The sequence below is a fragment of the Octopus sinensis genome, linkage group LG9 (assembly GCF_006345805.1).
Source record: "Octopus sinensis linkage group LG9, ASM634580v1, whole genome shotgun sequence".
NCBI classification, from domain to species: domain Eukaryota; kingdom Metazoa; phylum Mollusca; class Cephalopoda; order Octopoda; family Octopodidae; genus Octopus; species Octopus sinensis.
This window is the reverse complement of record NC_043005.1, coordinates 290001-315119: the sequence shown is the minus strand read 5'-3', so window position 1 is coordinate 315119 and position 25119 is coordinate 290001. Positions and strand designations below refer to the sequence as shown.

The following is a 25119-nucleotide window of genomic DNA, read 5'->3' as shown; positions in this document are numbered from 1 at the left end:
GTTTGTTCTGATGTATTTCAGAATTTCATTGACATTTTTCGTTTCTTGGTTCAATTTCCATCGATCAGCTTTTTTAAGTTTGCAAATAATGTCGCTATCAATCTCCTGTAGCCTTGCCTTTATTCTGTCGAAGGCCCATCTGTAATGTCACCATTAGTTTTATTGTCTTCTCCCAAACCATCTATATGTCTCTCATCGAGCAAGCTATCACTGTTCTTTTACTGTGGTTTATTAGAGATTTCAACACTGTTTTCTGCTATGAGATTACTTTTATCTGTAGGAACTGTATTTTCATCGTTTCCTCTGCTGCTGTTTTCCAATAACTGTCTTTTGATAGCTTCGAGTTCTACTTTTGTGAACCAACGATTTTTTTCTCATTGCTCTAGCTTGATCACATAAGCTCTGTTCCGTGAGTTGATCATGCATATTCTGTCGGTATCCCCTATATGAACCCCTTTTTCGTCTACATGGTTGCTCAGGTAGTAATACTCCATGACAACAGCATTGATTTCAGTGTTCCGTCTATGTCATGTGTGCTGGTCCATTGCTGGGTAACGACAGGCTGGAGTCGGACCAGTATCTGTGAGCCTGCCCGGTGGAACACTGTCACAGTTTATGCTAATATTGTTTGAGCGCAATACTCCATTAGAATGATATAATTGGAGCTTCGTCTTCCACAGTGACATATTATACTTTAAAAAATTTGACATCACAGGAGAAATTTTGAAAATGTCCAGCGATTTCAGAATCCACGAATGCGGTATGCTGTCAAAGGCTTTTTTATAATCAATCCATGAAGAGCTGAGCTTTCTGCGCTTGTTATGGCAGTTCTCAAGGATCATGCAATTAATTAGGAGCTGATCTTTGCATCCGTATGAGCCTCGTCTGCATCCTTTTTGTTCAGTGGGGAAGAGGTTATTCTCTTCCATAAACGTATATGTTTTCTCTACTAGAATAGATGTCAAAATCTTATAGGTAGTAGATAAACATGTTATAGGCCGTTAGTTTTTTGGGTCTTTCGTTTTCTTATTTTTGCGGAGGAGGTAAATAATACCATTTGCCATCCAATGGAGTGTTTTTTCCGGGTCTTTCATAATACTATTATATAGTGCTAGTGCATGCATATGCAGCTGCGTGTGTGCGCACGTACACGCGAGTACTGTCCAAATCTCCGACTAATCACATATAGCTAGCTGGCATTCAATTGGTGTATCAAGTTTCGGACATTTTGATTGGGTTTTGGATAGAAAATTCACAAAAAAGTCACTTCTATTAATTTTTTAATGACTTTGCGGGGTGACTGGGAAATGTAAAGATGTGCACGACCACCCTTGGACGGTTTGAAATGATCATAGAAAGTGCGAACCCACTAACTGAAAAATTGTGGATCTCTATAAAGGACACACACACAGACATTTTGCCGTTTATATATAGAGAAATTACTAACATTTTGTGTGCGGACGAGAGTGATGAGAGCCAGAAATTTGGTACTCTATCAATACCAGGGGATTTCCACTTATGAGCCTTCGTTAGTATTCTCCTCAGGTTGGCGATTGAGATGTCTTCCCATACCTGTTCATTATTATTATTATTATTATTATTATTATTATTATTATTATTATTATTATGATTATTATTATGATTATTATTATTATTATCATCATCATCATCATCATCATCATCATCATCATCATCATCATCATCATCATTATCATTATTATCATTATTATTATTATTATTATTATGTTTTTCCTTCTTTCTTCAAATTTTCTTGTTTCTCGCCGAGTGTTTTCCATACACCTAGGGCAGAGAAGCTCATTGTATGCATTCCCAGATTACACGCGCAAATTCACAGATAAAATATGTATTTAAAAATTAATAAACATTACCTTTTTTAAACAGTACCTTTTTTATCATTCCTAGAGATCCTACAATCACTGGTACTGTAGTTGACTTGAGATTCTGCACTTATCACTTTCTACTGTGTTTAGTATTATTATTATTATTATTATTATTATTATTATTATTATTATTATTATTATTATAGACGTCGCCGCACATTATACAATATCATGTGGTTGTCGATTGAAGATGTTGTATCTATCGGGGTTTTGTACTGTTTGTCAAGTCACAACAAGGACCTCACACAGACAGTACGTTACACAATATGCGTGCAGTTCCAAGTAATGCCGACTTTTGCAATACATCTTGATTGTAGGGTATTTTTAAGGTTTTTAGATGTTTTTTTTTTTTTAGATTGGGTGGTATTGATTGCTTTTTCTGTGTATAATAGATCATGTTTTCCTCTAGCCTTCTTTCTGCAACCTTTCTGTTCTTCTGGTAGTAGGTTCTGGTTGTCACGGTGCTCGTAAATGCTTTCTGAAAGCATTCTTGTTAACGGATTCCACACTAGTGGTAAGCAAGTGATTGGTCTATAATTGCTAGCTGTACTACCCTTGCTTTTATCTTACATAAAGGGTTGTGTCCTCCCTCTAGCCATCTAATCTGGTATTATTCTTTCATTAAGGCAATCCTGGAATTGTTCCCTCATCCACCTTCATGTAAACTACTAAATTTCTTTAGCCATTATCCTTGAACAAACTCTAGTCCTGGCGCCATCCAATTCGGCATTTTTCCTAACACTTAATACACTAGGCGCAGGAGTGGCTGTGTGGTAAGTAGCTTGTTTACCAACCACATGGTTCCGAGTTCAGTCTCACTGCGTGGCACCTTGGGCAAGTGTCTTCTACTATAGCCTCGGGCCGACCAAAGCCTTGTGAGTGGATTTGGTACATGGAAACTGAAAGAAGCCCGTCGTATATATGTATATATATATGTATGTGTGTTTGTGTGTCTCTGTTTGTCCCCCTAGCATTGCTTGATAACCGATGCTGGTGTGTTTATTTCCCCGTTACTTAGCGGTTCGGCAAAAGAGACCTATAGAATAAATACTGGGCTTACAAAAGAATAAGTCCCAGGGTCGAGTTGCTCGATTAAAGACGGTGCTCCAGCATGGCCGCAGTCAAATGACTGAAACAAGTAAAAGAGTAAAAGAGAGTAGCTAATCATAGATTTGGCTGTTTCTCACTCACTGCTTCTTTCCTCACTTTCTTTAACCATACTGCATTTGGTCTATCCCAAATATTACTGCAAAACTTTCTAGCTTCTTCCGCATTAGGTTTCTCATCTTTATTTGGTTATAAAATCTCCTCTGGTCTGTCTCAAATAATCTATTCTGTTGATAAAGATCTATTCTTTTCTTATAACTGGAGATGCTGCCTGCTACTGCTATGATACGCTGTTTCAAACCTTCTATTATTGTCCCAAATACTTTCTTGCCTAGGTATCTTTTCTCAAGGGAAGATCTGTATCTTGTGCTTCCTAACTTGTTCAGTTTCCAGGCTTCTATTCTACCCAGGTCTTGTTTTAAAGTCTCCACTTTGTTTTGTAGTCTCCTTTTCCACATTTACTCTTTTCTAATCTTACCCAGTGGAATATCTAATCTTGTGGCAACTACTACTACCCCTCCTGCACAGATCAATAAGTTAGTGTCTCCTATATTTTTAGCATCTATCCTGCTGCTGATAACAGAATCTACTTTCCAAGTCACTCCTTGTAGCTTCCTTCTGTTGATGTCTTTTAATGCTGGAAATCTTTTTCTTATTTCTTTACTCATTTATTTCCTGAAACTCATCTAAAATATTCTCATCTTCCCCACTTAAATCACTCAAATCACTCAAAGCCAGTTGTCCCTTCCTTATTGTTATTATTTTTTTCCTTTGGGTTCTTCTTTTGTTTGAGTTGTATCTCTTATGTCGTTGTTTGTCTTTCCCACTGTCTGGTCTTTCTTTTCCAGTTCTCAAGTGATCTCTTCTCCCCTCCATTCTCTCATCCACTTCATTAGCTTGATCTACTGATCTCAGCTCAGTTACTTGAAACATACCCTTCTCTACCCAAAGTATCAACACCCATTTTCTATGGCCCCTTCTTTTAGGTTCACTTTCTAAGTAGCACTGCATCACTATCCTGTTTCCTTCGCTGGTCCACTTCCTCCTCCTTGGAAGTCGTAGAGATGCATTGTACTGTCGGTGACAGTAATTTCTGCTTGATGAATACTTTATAAGGAACATCTCCAAATCTTCTGGGAAAATATTATGGAAAATTAACCATAAAATAACAAAATATCTATATATTATTGCTAATAAAATTTGCAATACATACATACAAACATGTATAGATAGATAGATAGATAGATAGATAGACAGACGGAGAGATACACAGACATGCAGACTGGTAGACAGACAGATAGACAGACAGACAGACAGACAGACAGACAGACAGATAGATAGATAGATAGATAGATAGATAGATGGATAGATAGATAAGTTTCTTTATTGGCCACACAGGGCTGCACACAGATGGGACAAGTTACAAGGTAGAGCTTTTCTTTTGGGGGATGAAACAAAATAAAGGGTGGCGTAGGTTTTCGATCAAGAGGGATCGTAAAAGAGAAGAAAAACAAAAAAAAATGAAAAAGAAAAAAAAGAAAAAAGAAAAAAAGAAAAGGAAAAGAACAAAAGAAAAGAGATATGAAAAAAGAAGAAAAATAGATAGATAGATAGATAGATAGATAGATAGTTGTGAACTCGAGTCAGGTTTCCTATAAAACAACCTAGATATTAATAAATTAAACTTATAGAAGACTAGGACTAAAAACCCATGAAAGCATTGCTCCATTGTGGTCACCCCTGTAACACTGAAGCCAGTAAAACAGCAAAAAACTATAAAAATGTATTCGTTTTAAATCGCTTATCGCATATATGATGTAAAATACAAGATGAAAATAATATTCTTTTTCAGGTTTAACCCATATGCTGATGCAAATTGTCAGTGCTCACATGCATAGGAATATATTTCCGACGCATCCAATCTACAAAATTTTGGCCCCTCACACTTATTTACTTATGTTTATCAACGAGTAAGTGCTTTTTATTTCTTGTTATTTTAATGAATAAGTACAGCATCTTCTAACAGATATTTTTGAATTTTATTATCGGAGACGTACTTGCGTAGCAGATGTTTTGATCTGATATGATGCGCTGAAACCAAAGCAATTGCAGCCTGGAAGGCCATTCAGAAACATACAAAAAAACCCCAGTTGTTTGTAATATCATTCCTATCACTCCTGCCACTGCCACCACCATGACTACAACGACCACTTCTACTACTGCTCTCTCTCTCTCACACACAGCCTTTTTTCACTCTCCATCAGTGTTGTTTTTAGGCGGGACCTTTCACCACTTTTGGAATGTTGGTTGAGGTTATTTGCATCCTTCGTCCGTCGTCTCATGAGGATCTTCCTCTTCCTTGGAATCTTGTTCCTTTTTGTGTTGGCCTTATGCTGTGGGACATATTTCTGGTTCCGATTGGAGAGATTCTGGGTGCTTCCTTAAGACTGTATTTCTCTAGCTACTTTTGGTCCATACATAGACATTTCTATTATGTTGTGATCCGAAACTAGTGTCGGCGTCATTTTCACACCATGAACGATGTCCATATTATTTGTGAAGCAGAGATCCAAAATGTTATTCGCCCTAGTTGGTCTAAGTACAACTTGCTCCGTGAATAGGTCATTAGTGAGGTTGAGCAGGGACTCCACCTGTGCTTGCTTGCAATGAGTCATTCTTGAAAGCATGAGTCCTTCGGGCCATTTGACGTTGGGGATGTTGAAATCACTCATAAGAAATACGCTCACGTGGTGTTCCAGTTTCATGAGGATTTCTTTAATTCTTGTTAGGCAATCGTCAAACTTGCCTATGTGGTTTGGATCATCTGGTGGGCGATATGTATTGCATATGACTATATTGTGTTGTCTTATGTTGTCTTATGAGAGAATGAAGGATGTGGAGAGACGGAGTGAGAAGAGAAGTATATGAGGGAGAGGGTGAGGTGAGAGGGAAAGAGGTAGATGGAGAGGGAGACAAAAGAAGGGAGAGAGAAGTGAGAAAAGGAGGAAGATATGAAATGGAAGGAGAGGAGAGGAAAAGTGAGAGTCATGAAACAGAGAGAGAGAGAGGTAGATGTAGAAAGAGACAAAGGGAGGGAGAGACAGAATGAGGGAAAGAGCTGAGAAAAGGAGAAGGATATGGAAAAGAGAGGGAAAGAGATAGGTGTAAAGAGAGACAAAGGAAGGGAGAGGGAAGCGGAAAATGAAAGAAGATATGAAAAAGGAGAGGGGAGATAGGAAGAGGAAGGTCTGAAAGAGAGAGTGAAGGAGCTGGTAACGAAGATATGAAGGAAGGAGCACAACAACAGGTATAGATCGAGAGGGCCGCTGTAAAAAAGATGAAGTGAAAAAACGACAGTGAAAAGAAAAAGGGTTCGTCACGAATTCGCTGCCGTAAATTTTATAAAACACAATTTCCAGAACTAGATACAGAACGCTCAACCGCAATTCAGCATGTATAAAGTTCTACAAATTATATGTATGTGTATCTTTCAAATGCCTTCACTTTGGCGCGCTGAGATCGGGAATTACTCGGCAGTTAATAAACTACAGCAGTCAATTTACCGGTTAGAGAACATTTTTTAAATTTAAAATTAACGACAGATGCTGATGATCTTGCAGATGTTTGCGTGTCCATATACGTAAATATTAACAAGTGAAACTAATTAGTACATAGGTAATCGTTTTTTATTTTATATATATATAATAAAAATATTCCTCTCTACATTGTTATTATGTGAATTAATACATTTTTCTCCTGAATCTATGTTTTTGCAGTTTGGCATTCGAGAAACTTATGAATCCTGGTGCTTGGGTCGACCAAACAATGACCATTGGATCGGACGGATTAATAGCACTGGTTTGTAAAGGGTAAGGTAGATGCTGAACGCACGCACACACACACACACACACACACACATACACACACACACACACACATACACATATAAATACTCGTCCATCTACCCCAATAAATATTTATTTAAACGCATGTGTATCTACATAAATGTAAGCATATTTATTCATTTATATATGTGTACACCCATGTTTATATATCTATATGTGTGTATGTGTGTGTACATCCACACCTATATCATATATATATACATGTATATATCTATATGTGTATACACACACAGACGCATACACACATACATACGTATGTATACGTATATACATATATATATATATATATACACACACATAAATATACATGTGTATATATGTATACATACATTGACTTACATATGTATGTGTGTATGTGTGTGTAACATATATATGCGCATGTTTGCATATACAAATATATTTGATATTATTAGTATTGGCTGTGTGGTAAGTAGCTTGCTTACCAATCACATGGTTCCGGGTTCAGTCCCACCGCGTGGCACCTTGGGCAAGTGCCTTCTACTATAGTCTCGGGCAGACCAAAGCCTTGTGAGTGGATTTGGTAGACGGAAACTGAAAGAAACCCGTCGTATATATGTGTATAGATACATATATATGTATGTGTGTGTGCATATGTTTGTATCTGTGTTTGTCCCCCCAAACATCGCTTGACAACCGATGTTGGTATGTTTATGTCCCCGTAACTTAGTGGTTTGGCTAAGAGACCAATAGAATAAGTACTAGGCTTCGAAAGAATAAGTCCTGTGATCGATTTGCTTGACTAAAAGGCGGTGCTCGAGCATGGCCGCAGTCAAATGACTGAAACGAGTAAAAGAGTAAAAGAGTATATATATATATATATATATTGTTACGAAACTAGTGGGGAGCATCCGAAAACTGTTACGGAAATCCTCACACAGGCCCGATTCGATCAGTGAATAAGCTACGGAAACCAGTCGGAGAGAGGAGAGAGAGGAGAGGAGAGACACTGCAACAACAACAACCGCAGCAGCACAGAGACACAGAGACACAACCCGAAAGAGACACCAAAAGAGGCAAGGCAACAACTGGCAACACTGACTTACATTCAACAACTAGTTTATATGACAATCAATGGTTACAACATCAAAGCATTTAAGGCAAACAACAAATCAATACATCATACGGGTATACCACAGATCAAAAGCATTTAACAACATGCATGTAACAATATATCAGTCCGGAGACACAACAAGTCATATACAGTATTTCAAATGTATACGTCCGAAGACACAGTTCTTTTAAAGTCTTTTTTCTAAACATCACAGATAACGTCACATCAACACAATTCTGAACATAAATACCACAACTCGATAATCGACATATCGACAAGTCCTTGACTGTTCTTTTCACTGTTCAATACACCGTGACACGTATCAATGCACAATCACATACCTCAATTCCTAACTGAATCGCCAGTGTCCCATTCTGCACTCATCTCTCCGTACCGCTAATTCCTCTGTACATATTCCCTTCCGTGCCGCCAAGCGTTCTCGCATCCCAGCTTGCTCCTAGAATTCCACCTCCTTGCCGACTTCCAGAATCCGACTGTGTTCTTCGACGACCGATCACCGACTGCCAAGACCTCACTTCGTCTCTGTCCTTCCCACTACCTCATCTCTACCACTTATACCCTCTCTATTTGCCCTCTGCTCTCACTGCCTATCTCTATCGCCTGCTGCCTATTACCCTCTCATGACAGCACTACCATACTCTCTGCCTGTCTCTATCACCTGCTGCCTATTACCCTCTCTATCTGCTCTCAGATTCCCTTACTGCCTATCTCTATCCTCAATCTGTCCCTTACTGCTTATAGCCTTTCTATTTGCCCTCTGCTCTTACTCTATCTTTAAGGGGTGTCTAGAACGACCTCCAATCGACTGCACAAGGCCAGAAAGGTCTCATTAATCTCCCAGTAAACAAAGGACCTGTCACTTTTTACCAGACATGCTGGAACCATAATTCCAAATGTGGGTCACCGAGACTGCACTAGCTAAACTCATAACACTATATATAATTTCACAAAAAAATTTTTTTCTGTAAACTGTTTGTAACATGTTCTTATTATTATCAAAGAATGCATATATATATTGTAATATTTTTGTGACAACCAGTACTTAACACAACAAAGCTTTACAGTTTACTTTTGATAATCTTTTTCTAAAAACGTGAAACCGGTCAAGTGAATAGACATCTTTTAAAATTGCATTTTTCAAACCTCCTTTCATATATATATATATATATATATATATATATATATATATATATATATATCCAATAAGCAACAAGAATATCTTCGGTAATCTGGTACGATCTTAATAAATATTAGATTTATATTCTTTTTAATCCACTTATTGAAATAATCATCCCTACTAGCCAAGTATAATCTTATAGCCAAGTATAATCTTATAGATTAAAGCGGATGCATATTTGTATATGTTTATATAAGTATAAAGGAATCTCTGTATTTTCTGTAACTATTTAGTTTATGGATGGCCATTGTGATCATATAGCATTGACCTAGTTTTCTTGATACGAAATCGCATTGCCAAATAGCAATAAACAGCCTCTAAGACAATATAACCCCTTCCACTTTAATTTTCTTTAGGAATAACTTCTGACATTTATTCACCCCTACCTACTTCTATAAATAGAAAATCTCTTTTGTCTCCATCGAACAGAACATCCCTCCCACTTTCTAGCAGAAGATAAATTCTAAGACCTTAATGTTCTTAACATTCAAATCAATATATATATATATATATATATTGGCCTGCTCGCTTAGCCAGCGAGGTGGCGTCATTTGAAGGCTTAAACAATGCGAGCGCATTGTGATCAGCAGATATAATAGCAACATCTGATAGCCTGGTCGGTCACGGTGATCACGGTGATATATACATATATATATATATATATATATATATATATATATATATATATATATATATATATATTATATATATATATATATATATTGAAGAATAATGTTGTTGTCAGTGATTTGAAGTTTTAGCCTGCTTAGCCTTCCGCGGACTCAGATATTCTGGGTCATATATAGTGTCCAGTAAGTTTGAGGGTTTTTTTCTGCTGTAGATGGAGGCTCTTTGGATGATAATCAGGTTGTAGGACGAGGTTTGATACAATAATATACAGTAGATTTTTATTATAAACGTTGGAGTTGTGTTATTGTTTAGAGTTCAGTGGCATTGTGTACAACATTGCAATCAGGTGTGTCTGTTTTAGGTGTGTCAGCTTCTGAGCTTGTTTTTTAGGTTCACAAGAAAATGAAGGTAGGTGAGAAGTTATAAGTTATTCTGCAGCTAATAAAGTAGGTTGAGTTATTGTTGTGTTGCTATCTGTACTTAACTTGTTTTGTTTTAAGAAGTTAGAAGTTTATTGTGCAGCGTTCTGTCCACATGTAAATTTTGTGATTCGGTGTGTGTTTATTTAAGCATATCAGCTTTAGGTCATGAATTTTAAGCTTAGAATTTGATTATCTAGAGTTCAGAAAAGACAGTAGGCGGAAGGTTAGTTGGTCAGCAAATTCCTTTATTTGTTCATATTATTTGAGCTCTATTTAAAAGATTTATAAAAATGTTCTTACCTTGTTCTTATGTATGTAGATGGACAGCTTGGTTGGTCAGCAGACTTCTAGCCCGGAGTTAATTTTTCTTGATGTTATTTGATTACGACTAAGAGAGATTTACCTTTGTCTTTCTAGCGTTCAGAAAAGACGTAGGTGGAAGGTTAGCTTTGGTCAGCAAATTCCTTATTTGTTCATATTTTTGAGCTCTATTTAAAAGATTTATAAAAATGTTCTACTTGTCTTATGTAGGTAGATGGACAGCTTGGTTGGTCAGCCTTTAGCCGGAAGTTAATTTTTCCTTGATGTTATTGATTACGACTAAGAAGATTTTACCTTGTCTTTTGGAGAGGTAAAAGTTGTGGACTATGTTTTTAAAATGATTTCTTTTATTCGATTTCAAACCTCCAGACCTGAAGTGATACACTTATCATCCAATAGAGCTCCATCTATATCCGAAAAGATAAATTTATAGAGACTATATAAAGCCAAGATAAAATCAAATAAAAGCGGCGAGCTGGCGAAAGTAGCACGCCGGACGAAATGCTAGTGGTATTATGTCTGCTATTACGTTCTGAGTTCAAATTCCGCCGAGGTCGACTTTGCCTTTCATCCTTTCGGGGTCGATAAATTAAGTACCAGTTGAGCACTGGACTCGAAACTCATTTGTCTGTCCTTGTTTGTCTCCTCTGTGTTTAGGCCATTGTGGGCAATAAAGAAATAAAAATGTAAATAATGTAATAGGAAGTAGATTGACAAGTTTATTTTTTTGAACCTGTGCAAAACAAACGAGATGTCGAAATATCATTCACTTCATAACAATGACACTCTTCTTTTTTTGCTTCTGTATCTTCTGGAGGAGTTACCTCAACCCTATATTATTATTATCATTATTATTATTATTACTTTTTTTTTCTTCTTTCAAATTTGCTTCCATTTCTTGCCGAGTGTCTTCCCGACTCCTAGGGCAAAGAAACTCATAGTATACATTGGTAAGCCATTAAACCAAACTCAGTAGTTCGTAGCTTTAACTTATAACTGGGACAGCTAAAGTGTTGATACCTATTATCTTGTTTTTAGCATTGAGCTCTGTTTTTAGTATTGATCTAACTCGTCTATAATATTCTTTTTTTTTTTCTCTTTCATTTGTGTTTGTTGTGTCTTACCTAGTTCATGGATTCCTAAGTATTTGTAAGTTTGGCTTTGATCTAATTCTTTTATTTCATTGGTTTTATCTAGTGTGATGTTGTTACTCTTAACTAGTTTTCCTCTTTTCATGGTTTCTTTGGCGCATTTTTCTAATCCAAATTTCATATCTATTTCTTTGGTAAATCCATGAACTGTCTTTAATAGTGTTTCCAGCTGTTTGTCAGCTGTTTGTCAGCTATTATTATTATTATCATTATTATTATTATTATTATCATTATTATCATTATTATTATCATCATTATTATTATTATTGTCATTATTCTTTGACTTCTGTCAAGATTACATATTTTAGTAATTGACCAGGTAACAATATTGAAACTGTAAGGCACGACTGGTTTGGCTAAAGCATTGATCGCTTCGATCCTGTTTCTCACATTCAGCTCTGTCTTGAGTATTGCTCTTACTCTGCAATAACATTCCATCATCATCATCATCATCATCATCATCATCATCATCATCACAATTATTATTATTATTTATTCATTTTTTTTTTTTTGATATTTTTTATCATACTTAATGCGCCTACTATGATAGGAATTGTTTCTGTTTTTAGATTCCACATTCGGGTTACCTCTATTTCCAGGTCTTTGTATTTTGAAAGTTTCTCCATTTCTTTTAGAGACACGTCGTCATCTGCTGGTATTGATACATCAATTAGAAAGCATTTTTTTCTTCATGATCTGTAACAACTATATCTGGCCTATTGGCCTTAATTTCTCTATCTGTGTGTATTGGCATATCCCAGAGTATGGTTGCTTTCTCGTTTTCTGTGACCTTTTCTGGAGTGTGCCTATACCATCTTTTTTCTGTTGTTATTCCATAATGTTGGCATAGCTTCCAGTGTATGTAGGTCCCAACTCTGTCGTGTCTGTGAATATATTCCTTCTTAGCCAGGACTGGGCAGCCAGAGATAATATGATTTATTGTTTCTTGTCCATCTCCACACATTCTGCAGTTACTTGTTATGTTCTTTTCATTACATGTTTTTGGTAATTTCTGGTGGGGAGGCTTTGGTCTTGTGCTGCAATTAAAAATCCCTCTGTCTCTGCTTTGAGTCCTGAGCTTCTCAACCATGCTGGGATATTTCTTTGTCTATTCTTTTGCATTTAGTTTAGTCCAGTACTTTCCATGAAGGGGCTTTTCTTGCCATCGTTTTATCATGGTCCGTTGTTGTGCTAGTTTTAGTTTCGATTTCATTTGGTTTATAGCTTTGTTGTGTCTTCTTCTTCTTCTTCTTATTATTATTATTATTTATTATTATTATTATTATTATTATTATTATTATTATTATTATTATTATTATCATCATATTATTATTATTATTATTATTATTATTATTATTTATTATTTTTCTTCTTATTATGCAGCGAGCTGGCAGAATCGTTAGCATGCCGGGTGATATGCTTAGCAGAATTTCGTCCGTCTTTACATTCTGAGTTGAAATTCCACCGAAGTCAATTTAGCTTTTCACCTTTCAGGGTCGATAAATTAAGTACCATTGAAACACCGGGGTCGATGTAATCGCTTAGACCCCTCTCCCAAAATTCCAGACATTCTGCGTTCAGTAGAAAAGATTATTATTATTATTATTGTTTGATTCAGTTCGGTTTATACCTGGTAGGTATCCACTACTTTTCAACAGACTTTCAAGTGCTTGGAAGAATAATTTTCAGGAATATCAAAAATATTTTTATAACATACTGTTATAATATTTACATATACACATGCATATATACTTTTTTCAGACTACAAGAATGGGACTTTTTATCGAGATGGAATTCCTGCTAATGATTTTGCAAATCGAAAAGTAAGTAATTCTTTTGTTGCTTATTATTTGGTTTAACCCCAGGTAAATCTTCATTGAGGCGACAGATTCACGATCATTCTTCGAAGTATTCTCTCTCTAATTATTCATTCTACTTAGAATAATCTAAGACTACATTGTATAACGTACGTGAAACATTTCTTACATTTTTCACTTTGTACGTTTCCTGCATTTTTCGCTATGCACGTTTCTTACATCTCTCTGGCAGATCATACACATCTGAGGTGTTGTTTAACGTCAGGTTAACCCCTGCCATGCACATATCTAATCAAGAGAATTCCGATGATTACTATTTTCTCTGGGTATAATTTATGCTGTTCATTGTTGCTCCCGCTTCAAAATGGTCGGAGTGAATCAAAGAACTGTACTCTTCAAATGATCCTAGTATTTTTAAATTGGACTTGTTGTTGCCAGTAAAACACGTCTTTGGAGAAGCGTGCGCTGACTTCACTTGCAGACTATTGAACTTTCCTTTCTATTATCCTTTGCAGCGAGACAGATTAAATTACAAACTTCTTATATAGAAATATCTATACACACACATATATATATATATATGTGTGTGTGTGTAAAAAATACAATGCACGTGTATGTGTGTTTAGCCCTAGAAGGCTCTGAAACAGTGCATCTTCGAGAAAAATTAATTTCATTTTCAAAATCTGCATCCCAAAGACAATGCTGTCCGTTAATAATAATTAAAAAATGTAATTTTCTATGAAAAATAACTCGACTTTTAGATCGACAATTCTCCCAGTCTCTATCTCCATCAATCTATCTGTATTTACCATGCTCTTCGATACTCACTCTTACTCGTATATGTATTAATTCTCACACATAGCCTTCATTCTGTTTAAAACCTGGTCTTCTAATGCTCACTTTCATTTTGTGATACACAATTTATCACACAAAAAATGCTTAGCTTCCAAATTCTGTTTTCCCATTAGATTAAAATTATGAAACTTTAAACCTCTGTAACACTTTACTAAGATCTTTCAGGAATAAACGAATCACGAACTTGGATTCGTCGTGAAAAAGAACAATATACCAAATTTGAAATTTTTCACTTAATTTTAAAAATTTCGAAATTCATCTTTCATTTTCTCATGATAAATTTTCTCACTCTCAATAAAAGTATATCGCTCACGCTGAGTGTGTGGGTGTATGCACATGAGTAAGGAGCTTCATTAGGTCAACATTGATTTAAAAAGGTATTTAAAAGATAACTTATTTTAAAAACATGCTTTTCTGTTAGTAAATGCTTATTCTTACTGAAGCGAGCGTGCACACACACACACACACACACAATTACAAATTTTGTTGTTGCTTACATCTTAGCAATAGACTATATTGCTTTATCATTTCATAAAATGTGTTTGGGGGGGGGGGGGCAGAATACTGAAAAACATCAATACATGTTAGAAAAGGGAGAAAAATCTATCTTATGCTATTCCGAAAGTCCGCCAAGGCATTCTATTGTGAAAATTATCCGGCAACGACAGGATACTCAGACTATACATATACATATGTGTATGTGTGTGTGTATGCATATATGTATTTATATATACATACATACATACATACAAACACACACACACACACATGTGTGTGTGTGTGTGTGTATGTATGTATGTGTGTGTGCGCGCGCGTGTGTGTGTGTGTGTGTATTTATAAATATGTATATACATGATGGTTTTCTGCTCATTATGCAGAGTCTGGCCACCTTCTGTATGGACACCTTAGATCCATCATGGTATCTGATGTTGCCTTTTAAGCCAGACAATGTTTTGAAAAGACAGCCACACAGATTGCGCATCCGATTTGGACCACCAAGAGCTGCAGTTAGGTTCTGATTTTGTGGATCTTCAAACGTCTTTTAAGGCCTCATTTAGATTTGCAGACTTTATGGTATACACTGCATTCAACGGTGTGCACAGACATATAGGCAGAATAGTTGGTGGAGGTTCGTTTTCCATGGGTTCGCAAATGAGATTTGAGCCCAGCACAAAAGAAAGACATGGTCTGTCACAAACTGTGCAGAACAAAAAGGTCATTGTCATTCGCCGTCTCGATCGTAACATTCTTCCTTGGACCTCTTTTGAGTCTTACTTGTGTTATTCTGGCCTCTTCAAATGCTTTCACTCCACTCCACACCTTTGTTCGCCATCCAACTCGATCCGAAGCAAAGGTTTCTATATCTTCTGGAACCATTCCAAGTGACTTCATAGTAGTCCTTTTTTTTAGCTTTATGTCGATAGCGTTTCCCCTCTGCATGCTCACCATAAAACAGCTGTTTCGGCATGCGTTCATCTTTCATTGAACAATATGGCCACACCATTTCAGTTGGTTCCTCGTAATCATAGCTTTAATTGAGGTGATTCCTGCAGAAACAAGAACATCTGTGTTTGGAGTAAAAGAACTCCATTTAATTTTTAAAATGCGATGAAGGCATTTCTGGTGGAATTGTTCTAACAGTTTAAAATGCCTTTTATAACAAGTCCATGTTTCACAAGAATACAACAGGGACAGTAAGACAAATGATTTGTAAAGAGCCAGCTTTGTATTCTTATTTATATGTCGCTGTGTAATTCCGGCATTTTCCTCATGAAGAACTTGTATTAATGGTGGCTGTATGGAAGTTGGAAAGTGGAGATATTCCTCTGGAGCACGTTACACTAGCAATCCGAAAGTCCACAAAACACCAGCCTAGTATATATATATATATATATATATATCAAAAGAACATCAAAGAAAAAAGTTATCAAACGCCGTTTATTGTTTAGCTTGCAATTGTTTCATTAGCTTCAATTAAATCAATCTTCCCAAAATAATCCGTTCTACTATAGACACATGGTCTGACATTTTGGGGGAGGAGACTAGTCGATTATATCGACCCCAGTGTTTCACTGGTGCTTAATTTATCGACCCCGAAAGGATGAAAGGCAAAGTCGATCTCGGCAGAATTTGAACTCAGAACATGAATACGGACGGAATACTGCTAAGCATTTCGCCCGACGTGCTAACGAGTCTGCCAGTTCGTCGTCTTCGTAAATGAGTAATTATTATTATTATTTTGGTTTGGTGAAAGTGATCATCAAGACAAGTCTTTGGTTTCAATGGTTGCTATGCGTCATTGTGGCTTTGAACTGATTGATCACTCTCTCCATCCTCATTCTATCATTTGGATCCCATCTGACTTTCATCTGATAAAACACTTGCCTCGGAACCAGTATCGCAACGTTGATGACATCATATCTGCTGTTGATGACATTTTTTTTACCAGTCGGATGAAAGCTTCTCAACCAATGAGATCCAAGCACTGCAACGCCGATGGAAGAAGTGTGTAGACTGCAAGGATGACATCTTGAAAAATACACCTCATTTGGTCACATTCCATGAGACCATCTTGATCAGTCTATGAACTCTTCAGCTGACTCCAGTATTTTCGTACATATGATATAAGCACATACACATATATTTCTGGGTTGTAATACGTAAGTTATATATCATATGCACATCTATCCTGGGGTACATGAAACGTTATTCCATACACTCAACGCTTGCAAACTCAATGAATACACAAATACATATTCATAAAGGATTTCGTTCTACGTGAAAGCAAGACGCAGTCAGTCTCTTAGGCAACTTGGCATGAGGTTTCATTATTAATAAACAATTCCTCAGCAAGGTTAATGAAGCATAAAAAGAAAACATTTGTCTGGCACGTTTTATCTATGAAGATATCACTCTTTGCTTTCATATTTCAGGTTGACGATCCGAAAGTTTTGCCCAAATACTATTTCAGAGATGATTCGCTTTTATTGTACGACTGTGTATATAAGTACGTGTCCAGCTATATAGATCTCCACTATGGTAATTATATTCGATTATTCAGTCATCTTATTTATAAGATATAAATAGAAATGGATGGGAGAGGAGGAGTCAACACAGTATTGGACAAAAGAAATACCAGAAATTTAGTTACAATAGCTCGTTGCCATCCTCTCTCTCTCTCTCTCTCTCTCTCTCTCTCTCTCTCTCGATTACAACTCGATTCCTTTGTTTCTTTTGTCCCCTTTTCTCCTTACTTAACTCTCTCGAATTCACTCTGTTATCTCTGAAATCTCTAAGCTCCTGAACAGCTCTCTCTCTCACTTTCTTTTTTTCACTCTCTCTCTCTCTCCATCTACTCACCCCCCTACACACATACACTCCATCCTCAGTTCTTCTGCTCTCTTTAATTTTACTGTTTCCTCTCTCTTGGTCTTTGCCTCATCATACCTTATTATCAACTCCCAACATCTCATTCGCTTCTCCCAAATTCTTCTATCTCTAACGGGTGTGCAGTCACAGAATCAGGTCCAGCACACGGTCAAGTTACTTAAACGGTACGGTTACTCACCCAGACAAGTCAAAGCCGTCCCCGTCCATATCCGGTTTCGTCCCTCACATTAATGTGATCTGATAGAAAACTACCGATCCAAGAGATGAGAGACTGGTGGAAATCTTAGGCGAGAGGATTCTGCATACCAGACACGGTCCAAAGATTCGTTGACGTCTATGACGAAAACATTGCTTTCACCAATTTTTTCTAAGGTGACAGGCCAACGGAACCTTAAACAATCTCAACTCGAAGTTTTCTAAATCTTTTAAAAATTCCTCTACTCTGTCTCTGAACATCTCAGGATGTGCACGTGTTCTACAATCACAAATTGTAAGTGATGTAGAGCTGAGTGTAAATGTTATAAAATACATACAACTCCAACCAGCCGTGTTGAGTGCTTCTTTCTTTCATCTGTCCACTCATATTCCTTGTCTCTGGTTCAATTCGGGTCCGTTATATTGATAAACTACAGAAATGGCGAAATATCAGTAGCCATCGCTCCTGAATGCGATCGGGGGACGAGTTGACTCGCCTGTCTATGACTTTCAGTGGTTTTCACTCAGTGTTAAGAGGGAGTCGTCCCCACAGCGCTATGTCAGAGCGTACCAGTGAACAAGCAAAACACACCCATTGAGTATGTGCGGTCGATAATGTTCACAACACTAGTGCTGCTTTTAATTCATTATAGTGTTTGTGTGTGTGTGTGTGTGTGTGTGAGAGAGAGAGAGAGAGAGAGAGAGAGAAAGAGAGAGAGCACCTCCAAAAATGTGTGGAAAGAATCGGGAATTAACTGAGAAATTTTTGTAGGAGGCCAACTGCTTCATACACCTGAGGAGTTGAGAGGAACGTGTCAGTTCTCTCCTGCAACTGACTGCGACTAACAATCGTATTCCCCATTTATTTATAATTTCAGAAAAGGATGAAGATGTTGATGGGGACGGAGAGTTGCAGGAATGGGTAGAAAATATGTCCGTGCCAAGCAGAGGTGGATTGAAGGTATTTCCTGTTCATAATTCTATACAAAGTAAAATCTTGTTGCTGTTGCTGCTGCTGTTGCTGCTGCTGCTGCTGCTGCTGCTGCTGACGTTGCTTAGTCCCGTAATGGCTCTTTAGTTTCATTTTTTAAATACTTTTTCTTTTGTTTTTTGCTTTTCTTTTTACAGTGGATTGTAAAATCATTAGAATAACAGAAAATATACCTTGGTGTTTTTATTTTTATTTTTGGTCCTTAAAGATCTGAATTCAAATCCTATGGAGGCCACCTTAACTTTTAATTATCTTAGGAGTGGATTACACAATATAGTCGTCAACTACTTGTTGTTGGTGTTGGTGCGAATTAGAATCTCTATAAAACATTTTGGATATGAATCAAATTATAAAGAAGAATAGGACAAAATTGGTGGAGAGATTCATTAAGATTGAAGCGTAAGAGTGCGATTAGAAGGAGATTTGACTGCTGTTTCTGGTTAGCCAAGCAACTATCTAGAATACACTGGTCAACAAAATGAAACCTTTTTTAATCATCAGAGTTGCTGATTAACTTCTCTTGGTTAAATTTTGATGCTGGTTACGAATCTGAAGTCCGATTTCCTCTGTCAGGTCACATTTTCATGTTAATGATGCCTGCTCTTTCAACTTATAGGATACGTAAAGCATGTCTATATAAAGTATATTGAATACAAGATACGATGATTTCATGGATTTTTATTGTACAAAATTAAAATTATTGTGTAAAAATAATTTAGAATACACTCAAATGCATAACAACTTAAAATCTTTGGGATTTGGACTTTCTATGTTGTTTTGTCTCTGGTTCATCCCTGTATAACATCCAACAGTAATCAGCTAACATTCCTGAATTCCAAAATCCTTGATATCGTTGTTCCATCGATGCAATATCTTGAGGAAAGCGTTCCCCAGCTCATCAAACACTGCTCCAAAGTTCCCTGCAAAAAAGTCCAGAATCAAGGAAATGGACATCCGACAGTCCATTGCAGTGATGGAGTCTAGAAGACATTTCACTCCATTTCTAAACTCTAGAGATCTCTTGTTGCCTGGGAAATTTTCACAGAGCCATTTGAAGGATTCCCAGGCTTTAAGGTTAATCTCATCCAGTGCTGTGAGGACGTGGTTGTCCTTCAGGAGTTCTTTTATCTGTGGACCTATGAATATGCCCTCCTTCAGTTTTGCCTCGGGGATTTTTTGAAATTTAACCTTCACATATTCAAAACCTTTTGAGCTTTTCCTGGTAAGTGTCTTCATGAATTGTTTCATGAGGCGAAGCTTTATGTGAAGAGGGAGAAGAACATTTTCTGGGTTTAAAATGGCTTACTCGGGACGCTAGAGACTTCCTGCTCATATGATTTTCGCAAAGGTCACTCTGATTGCACATAGTGCTTGTTAGTTTCACGACTGTCCCATAGGCATAAAAAGCAACAATATTTGGTGAACCCAAATTGCATTCCCATCAACATTCCAATCACCTTCAAGTCTCCACATATTTTCCAGCTGTAGTTTGTATACTTTATGGCATTGAGGAGTACTTGCATGTTTTCATAACACTCCTTCACGTGCACTGAATGTCCTATGGGAATGGATGGTTTCTTATTGCCAGTGTGTAGTAGTACTGCCTTGAGGCTTCTCTTAGATGAATCAATGAATAAGCGCCATTCAGCTGGAACATGCTCTTGGAACAAACAGCGAAATAACTCATCATTGTTATTACTGAAACATCAACAGAGAAGCATGAAGTCAGACCCTGAAATGAGTAATACAAACATCTTTCTTAAGCAGACACTTTTCTTGTAGCCAAGTTCAACTTTATCTTTCAACAATGGCAAGTCTCTAACTAAATCCTTTAATTCTCCTTGAGAAAATTTCTGTGGTACGTCTTCACTTTCACTCATGAAATCTGCATCCACTTCGGTCTCTTCCACAGCAGTAGTATTTTCTTCAGGAAATACACCTTCGTCAAACATCTGAAGGCCATTTTCTGGTGGTATTGGAATAAGATCTTCATCTTGCTGGTGTTCTTGCTGATTCCAAGTTGGGATACACAATCTTATGCTTGGTCTTTACAGTAAACCCACATACATTATCGTTGCAGAAATAACAGTCCAAGAAACGATCCTTTGGCTCTCTCCATATCATAGGTATTGCAAATGGCATTGCTCTCTTCCTCTTATTTACCCAATCCCTTGGTCCATTTGAACAAGCTGAGCTGATGATGTGCGGGGCCCAACTCTTATCTTGTTCTCCGAGAGAGCAGCCAAATTATAACTGGTAGATCTTCTTGATGTCACATGTGATGGCACGTTGCTGAGCTTTGGTGGTAAATGAACCACAGACATGATAATATATATCAGGACTGTTCTGATATACATGTATATATATATATATATATATATATATATATATGTATATATATGTATGTAGTGTGTCTATGTTTGTCCCTCCAACATTGCTTGACAACCGATGTTGCTGTGTTTACGTCCCCGTAACTTAGTGGTTCGGCAAAGAGAACGATAGAATAAGTACTAGGCTTACAAAGAATAAGTCATTGGGTCGATTAGCTCGACTAAAGGCGGTGCTCCAGCATGGCCACAGTCAAATGACTTAAACAAATAAAAGAGTAAAGAGAATAAAGAAAATATTTACACTTTCATTAAACTCTGTTGTCGGTTTCGATTGTTCTTAAGTAAAAGTTGAAATAAATTGAATAAATTCTTTTAAAGGGAGAAAGTAACAAGAAGACATACTTTCACAACTGGCAATGATGTGGCTAAGTGGGCCTTGTGCCTGGGTAGGAAAGAAAAGAATGTGGCTAAGATCTTCAATTTTTGGTTTGCACATTTTAAAAAATATCATACAATGCTTTACAAAATCTATACAATTAATGAATGTCTTGAAGAGCTTATTACTCAGAATTTAGTTAAATTTCATAAATTTGTATGATTAACAAAAAAAAAATTTCTATTTCTTGAAAATCTACAACTTAAAAAGAAAATCAAAGCGAAATGGATCAGTATTCCTATTTTTTATCCGAAGTTTATTCTGAAGTCAAAGAGTTTTGAGAAACACTGCGGCAATGTGTGATTTGAATAGATTAGGCTGTTAATTTTAGCAGATCGAACGATTATGTAGACTTTTCCTAATATCATTAAATAGTTAAATACAATGGTTGTATATAAAATATCTTCTATTGTCTGTTAAAGGGTTTACCAATGAAAGATGATAAGGGTCACGTGTCTTCAAAGGAGGACTTGAAATGGATTGTGTCCGTAATCATCTTCACCTGCAGTGTGTCACATGCTGCTGTCAATTTCCTACAATATGACGAATATGGTCACCCTGCAAACTATCCATCGATGCTGAGGACACCGCTGTTAAAAGACAAAGTAAGTTCCTCTGTCTCTCTCTCTCTTTTTTTTTTGTTGATAACAGTAATAGTGTTAATATGGCTTAATATGTGATAATAAATAATAAAAAAAATATGTGATAATATATGATAATGTGTAATAACGAGTAATAATGTGTTAATCTATAACAATGTACAATAATATGTGATATTAGGAGAATATCTGTTAATATGCGATAACATGTGATAACGTGGTATGATAAAGTAGGAAAGATGCTATCGTGGCGAAACGAACGACTGGAAAGTGAGTTTGTGTGAGAATAGTATGGATTCAAATGAAGGTGATGAAGCGGAACAAAGACTGCGGGGGGGAGTAGTAGTAGTAGTAGTAGTAGTAGTAGTAGTAGTAGTAGTAGTAGTAGTAGTAGTAGTAGTAGTAGTAGTAGTAGCAGCAGCAGCAGCAGCAACAGCAGCAACAGAATATATTGGGAAGGAAAGAGTTTGAGAAGTATTGGTTTGTGAAGTCTCCTCCATTCGGTGAATGGTTTTATTCTGGATGCAGTCCAAAGTTAAATGTGCGCGTCTACACTGGGAGGTGTCCAGACGACCTCAATAGTTGAGCATACGTGAGCACGAGCGGGTGCGCACACACACCCAGAAACATATACACGAACACAGATATATCGTAATCCTGTTTTAAATTATTGTTGCCTCGTTCTTTTTCTCTTCCTTCCTCTGTTCTCTCTCTTTCTCTCTCTTCTCTGTCACCTTTTCCGTTGCACACTGTCACCTGTTCCCAGCATCCATCTCTTCCTTTTTCTCTGTCCAGTCTGCCTCTCCCAGAGAAACCTGTGGCGTATGCGGGAGATTTGAAATAAGGACACCTACCTTCTCTTCGTCGACGGAGACCTCCCCAGTGGTAATGCACCCTTCCACGCGGCCCGACCCGAACACTAGAAATAGCAGCTGCTTTTCCCCTACCTTAACAATGAGCTCACACGTCCGACTCACTCGGCTACCCTAATCGAAAAGGCCCAATGCTGCCCTGCCTGCGCGCGCATCACTCCTGCCCCTTCCTCTTCTGGTCAGCTCCCCAGCTGCTGACTTCATCCCACACGCCACCCTGATCTTAAAGATCACAATCTCTCTACTCCATATTGTAGTCCACCATCCAACCGGGATGGCGCCTTGCGCGTCGAGATCTTCTCAGGCTAGGCACCTCGTTCCCCCCCTCTCCACAATCGTCGTCTGACGAAGCGACAATCCTGCGAAGGTCCAAGACATGTCGTGGCATTCCATCCACGCAGACGTTGTTTCTGGAATTGACCACCGTCACCGTTCCTCTGCTCCATTGAGACGTACAACGCGCCTTCGGTGGTTTAACCCAGACTTCCTCCCCTATTTTCACACAAGCGGGTCCCTTATCTTCCTTGTGGCCACACCGTCACTTTCTGTACCTCATTGCTATATCTCCTTTGTTCATCGTTGCTCATGTGTTCTGTTATCTTGCAGTATTATATGTATATATATATATATATATATATATATATATATATATATATATATATATATATATATATATATATATATATTGTAAAAGACTAATGTTTTGTTCTCGTTTTTCCAGTTACTAAGACCCAAGATTATATTTCCATCAGAGTGTCCGTCACATTTCTCATTTATCATCAATTCTTGTCAACCATCACTGATAAATAGTTGAAGAAACTAGTGGGTCTGTTCTAAGGTACTGAAATCTGCAGGATCTGTAGATAGACACCTGATGAGGGGGTTTTTGTCACTTGTTCCATTTGTTGTGTAAATTTTCACCGATTGGGTTTAATTTAATTCTAACACACACACACACACACACACACACACACACACAAACACACACACACTTTATAGACTTATTTTACAATGTGTCCCTTCAGTCGATATCAAACTCAAAACTTGAAAGCTAATAATATTATTTTCCCAGAAAACTATTTAATAACGAATGAATTGATAGGTTAATTTCCTTTTTTTATTTGTTTCATTGTTTCGTGTATCAGGCACCCAGAACCAAGAAGGATATCGTAGATGCCCTGCCTAAGGTAACAACAATTCTCGATGTTTTAAAAGTCACAAGCGTCCTGAGCAAAAGAGGAACCAATCCTCTGGGAAATTTCGATGTAAAATATATCCGTCATCAAGCGGGACTTCAATGCGTCGCCGAGTAAGTATTTATATCCGATTATGTGAAATATGTGATATGTGATCATGTACAGTAAAGTGATAATGTATGAATATGCATGTGATAATTTGCAATATTAGGGAGTATCTGAAGGCGACGAGCTGGCAGAATCATTAGCATGCCAGGCGAAGTGCTTAGCTGCATTTCGTCCGTCCTTACGTTCTGAGTTCAAATTCAACCGAAGTCGACTTTGCTTTTCATCCTTTCGGGGTTGATATAATAAGTACCAGTCAAGCAATGGAGTTGATGTAATCGACTTATACCCTAACCCCTAATTTGAGGCCGTGTGCTTCCAGTGGAAAGGATTATTATTATTATTATTATTATTATTATTATTATTATTATTATTATAAAGGTGGCGAACTGACAGAATCGTTAGCACGCCGGACGAAATGCTTAGCGGTATTTCGTCTGCGTTACGTTCTGAGTTCAAATTCCGCCGAGGTCGACTTTGCCTTTCATCCTTTCGGGGTCGATAAATTAAGTACCAGTTACGCACTGGGGTCGATGTAATAGACTTAATACCTATGTCTGTCCTTGTTTGTCCCCTCTGTGTTTAGGCCCTTGTGGGTAATAAAGAAATAGGTATTTCGCCGGTTC

General features: G+C 37.3%; 1 protein-coding gene across 1 annotated transcript in view; it reads left to right on the top strand.

Moving 5' to 3' along the window:
- Positions 1-25119, top strand: part of LOC115215749 (arachidonate 12-lipoxygenase, 12R-type-like) — a 41208-nt gene that overhangs the window by 14811 nt on the left and 1278 nt on the right. The window contains 7 exon segments of the mRNA XM_036505687.1: positions 4861-4978; positions 6785-6877; positions 13469-13508; positions 17313-17418; positions 18843-18925; positions 22144-22326; positions 24338-24501. Coding sequence (XP_036361580.1) covers positions 4861-4978; positions 6785-6877; positions 13469-13508; positions 17313-17418; positions 18843-18925; positions 22144-22326; positions 24338-24501 — 787 coding nt within the window.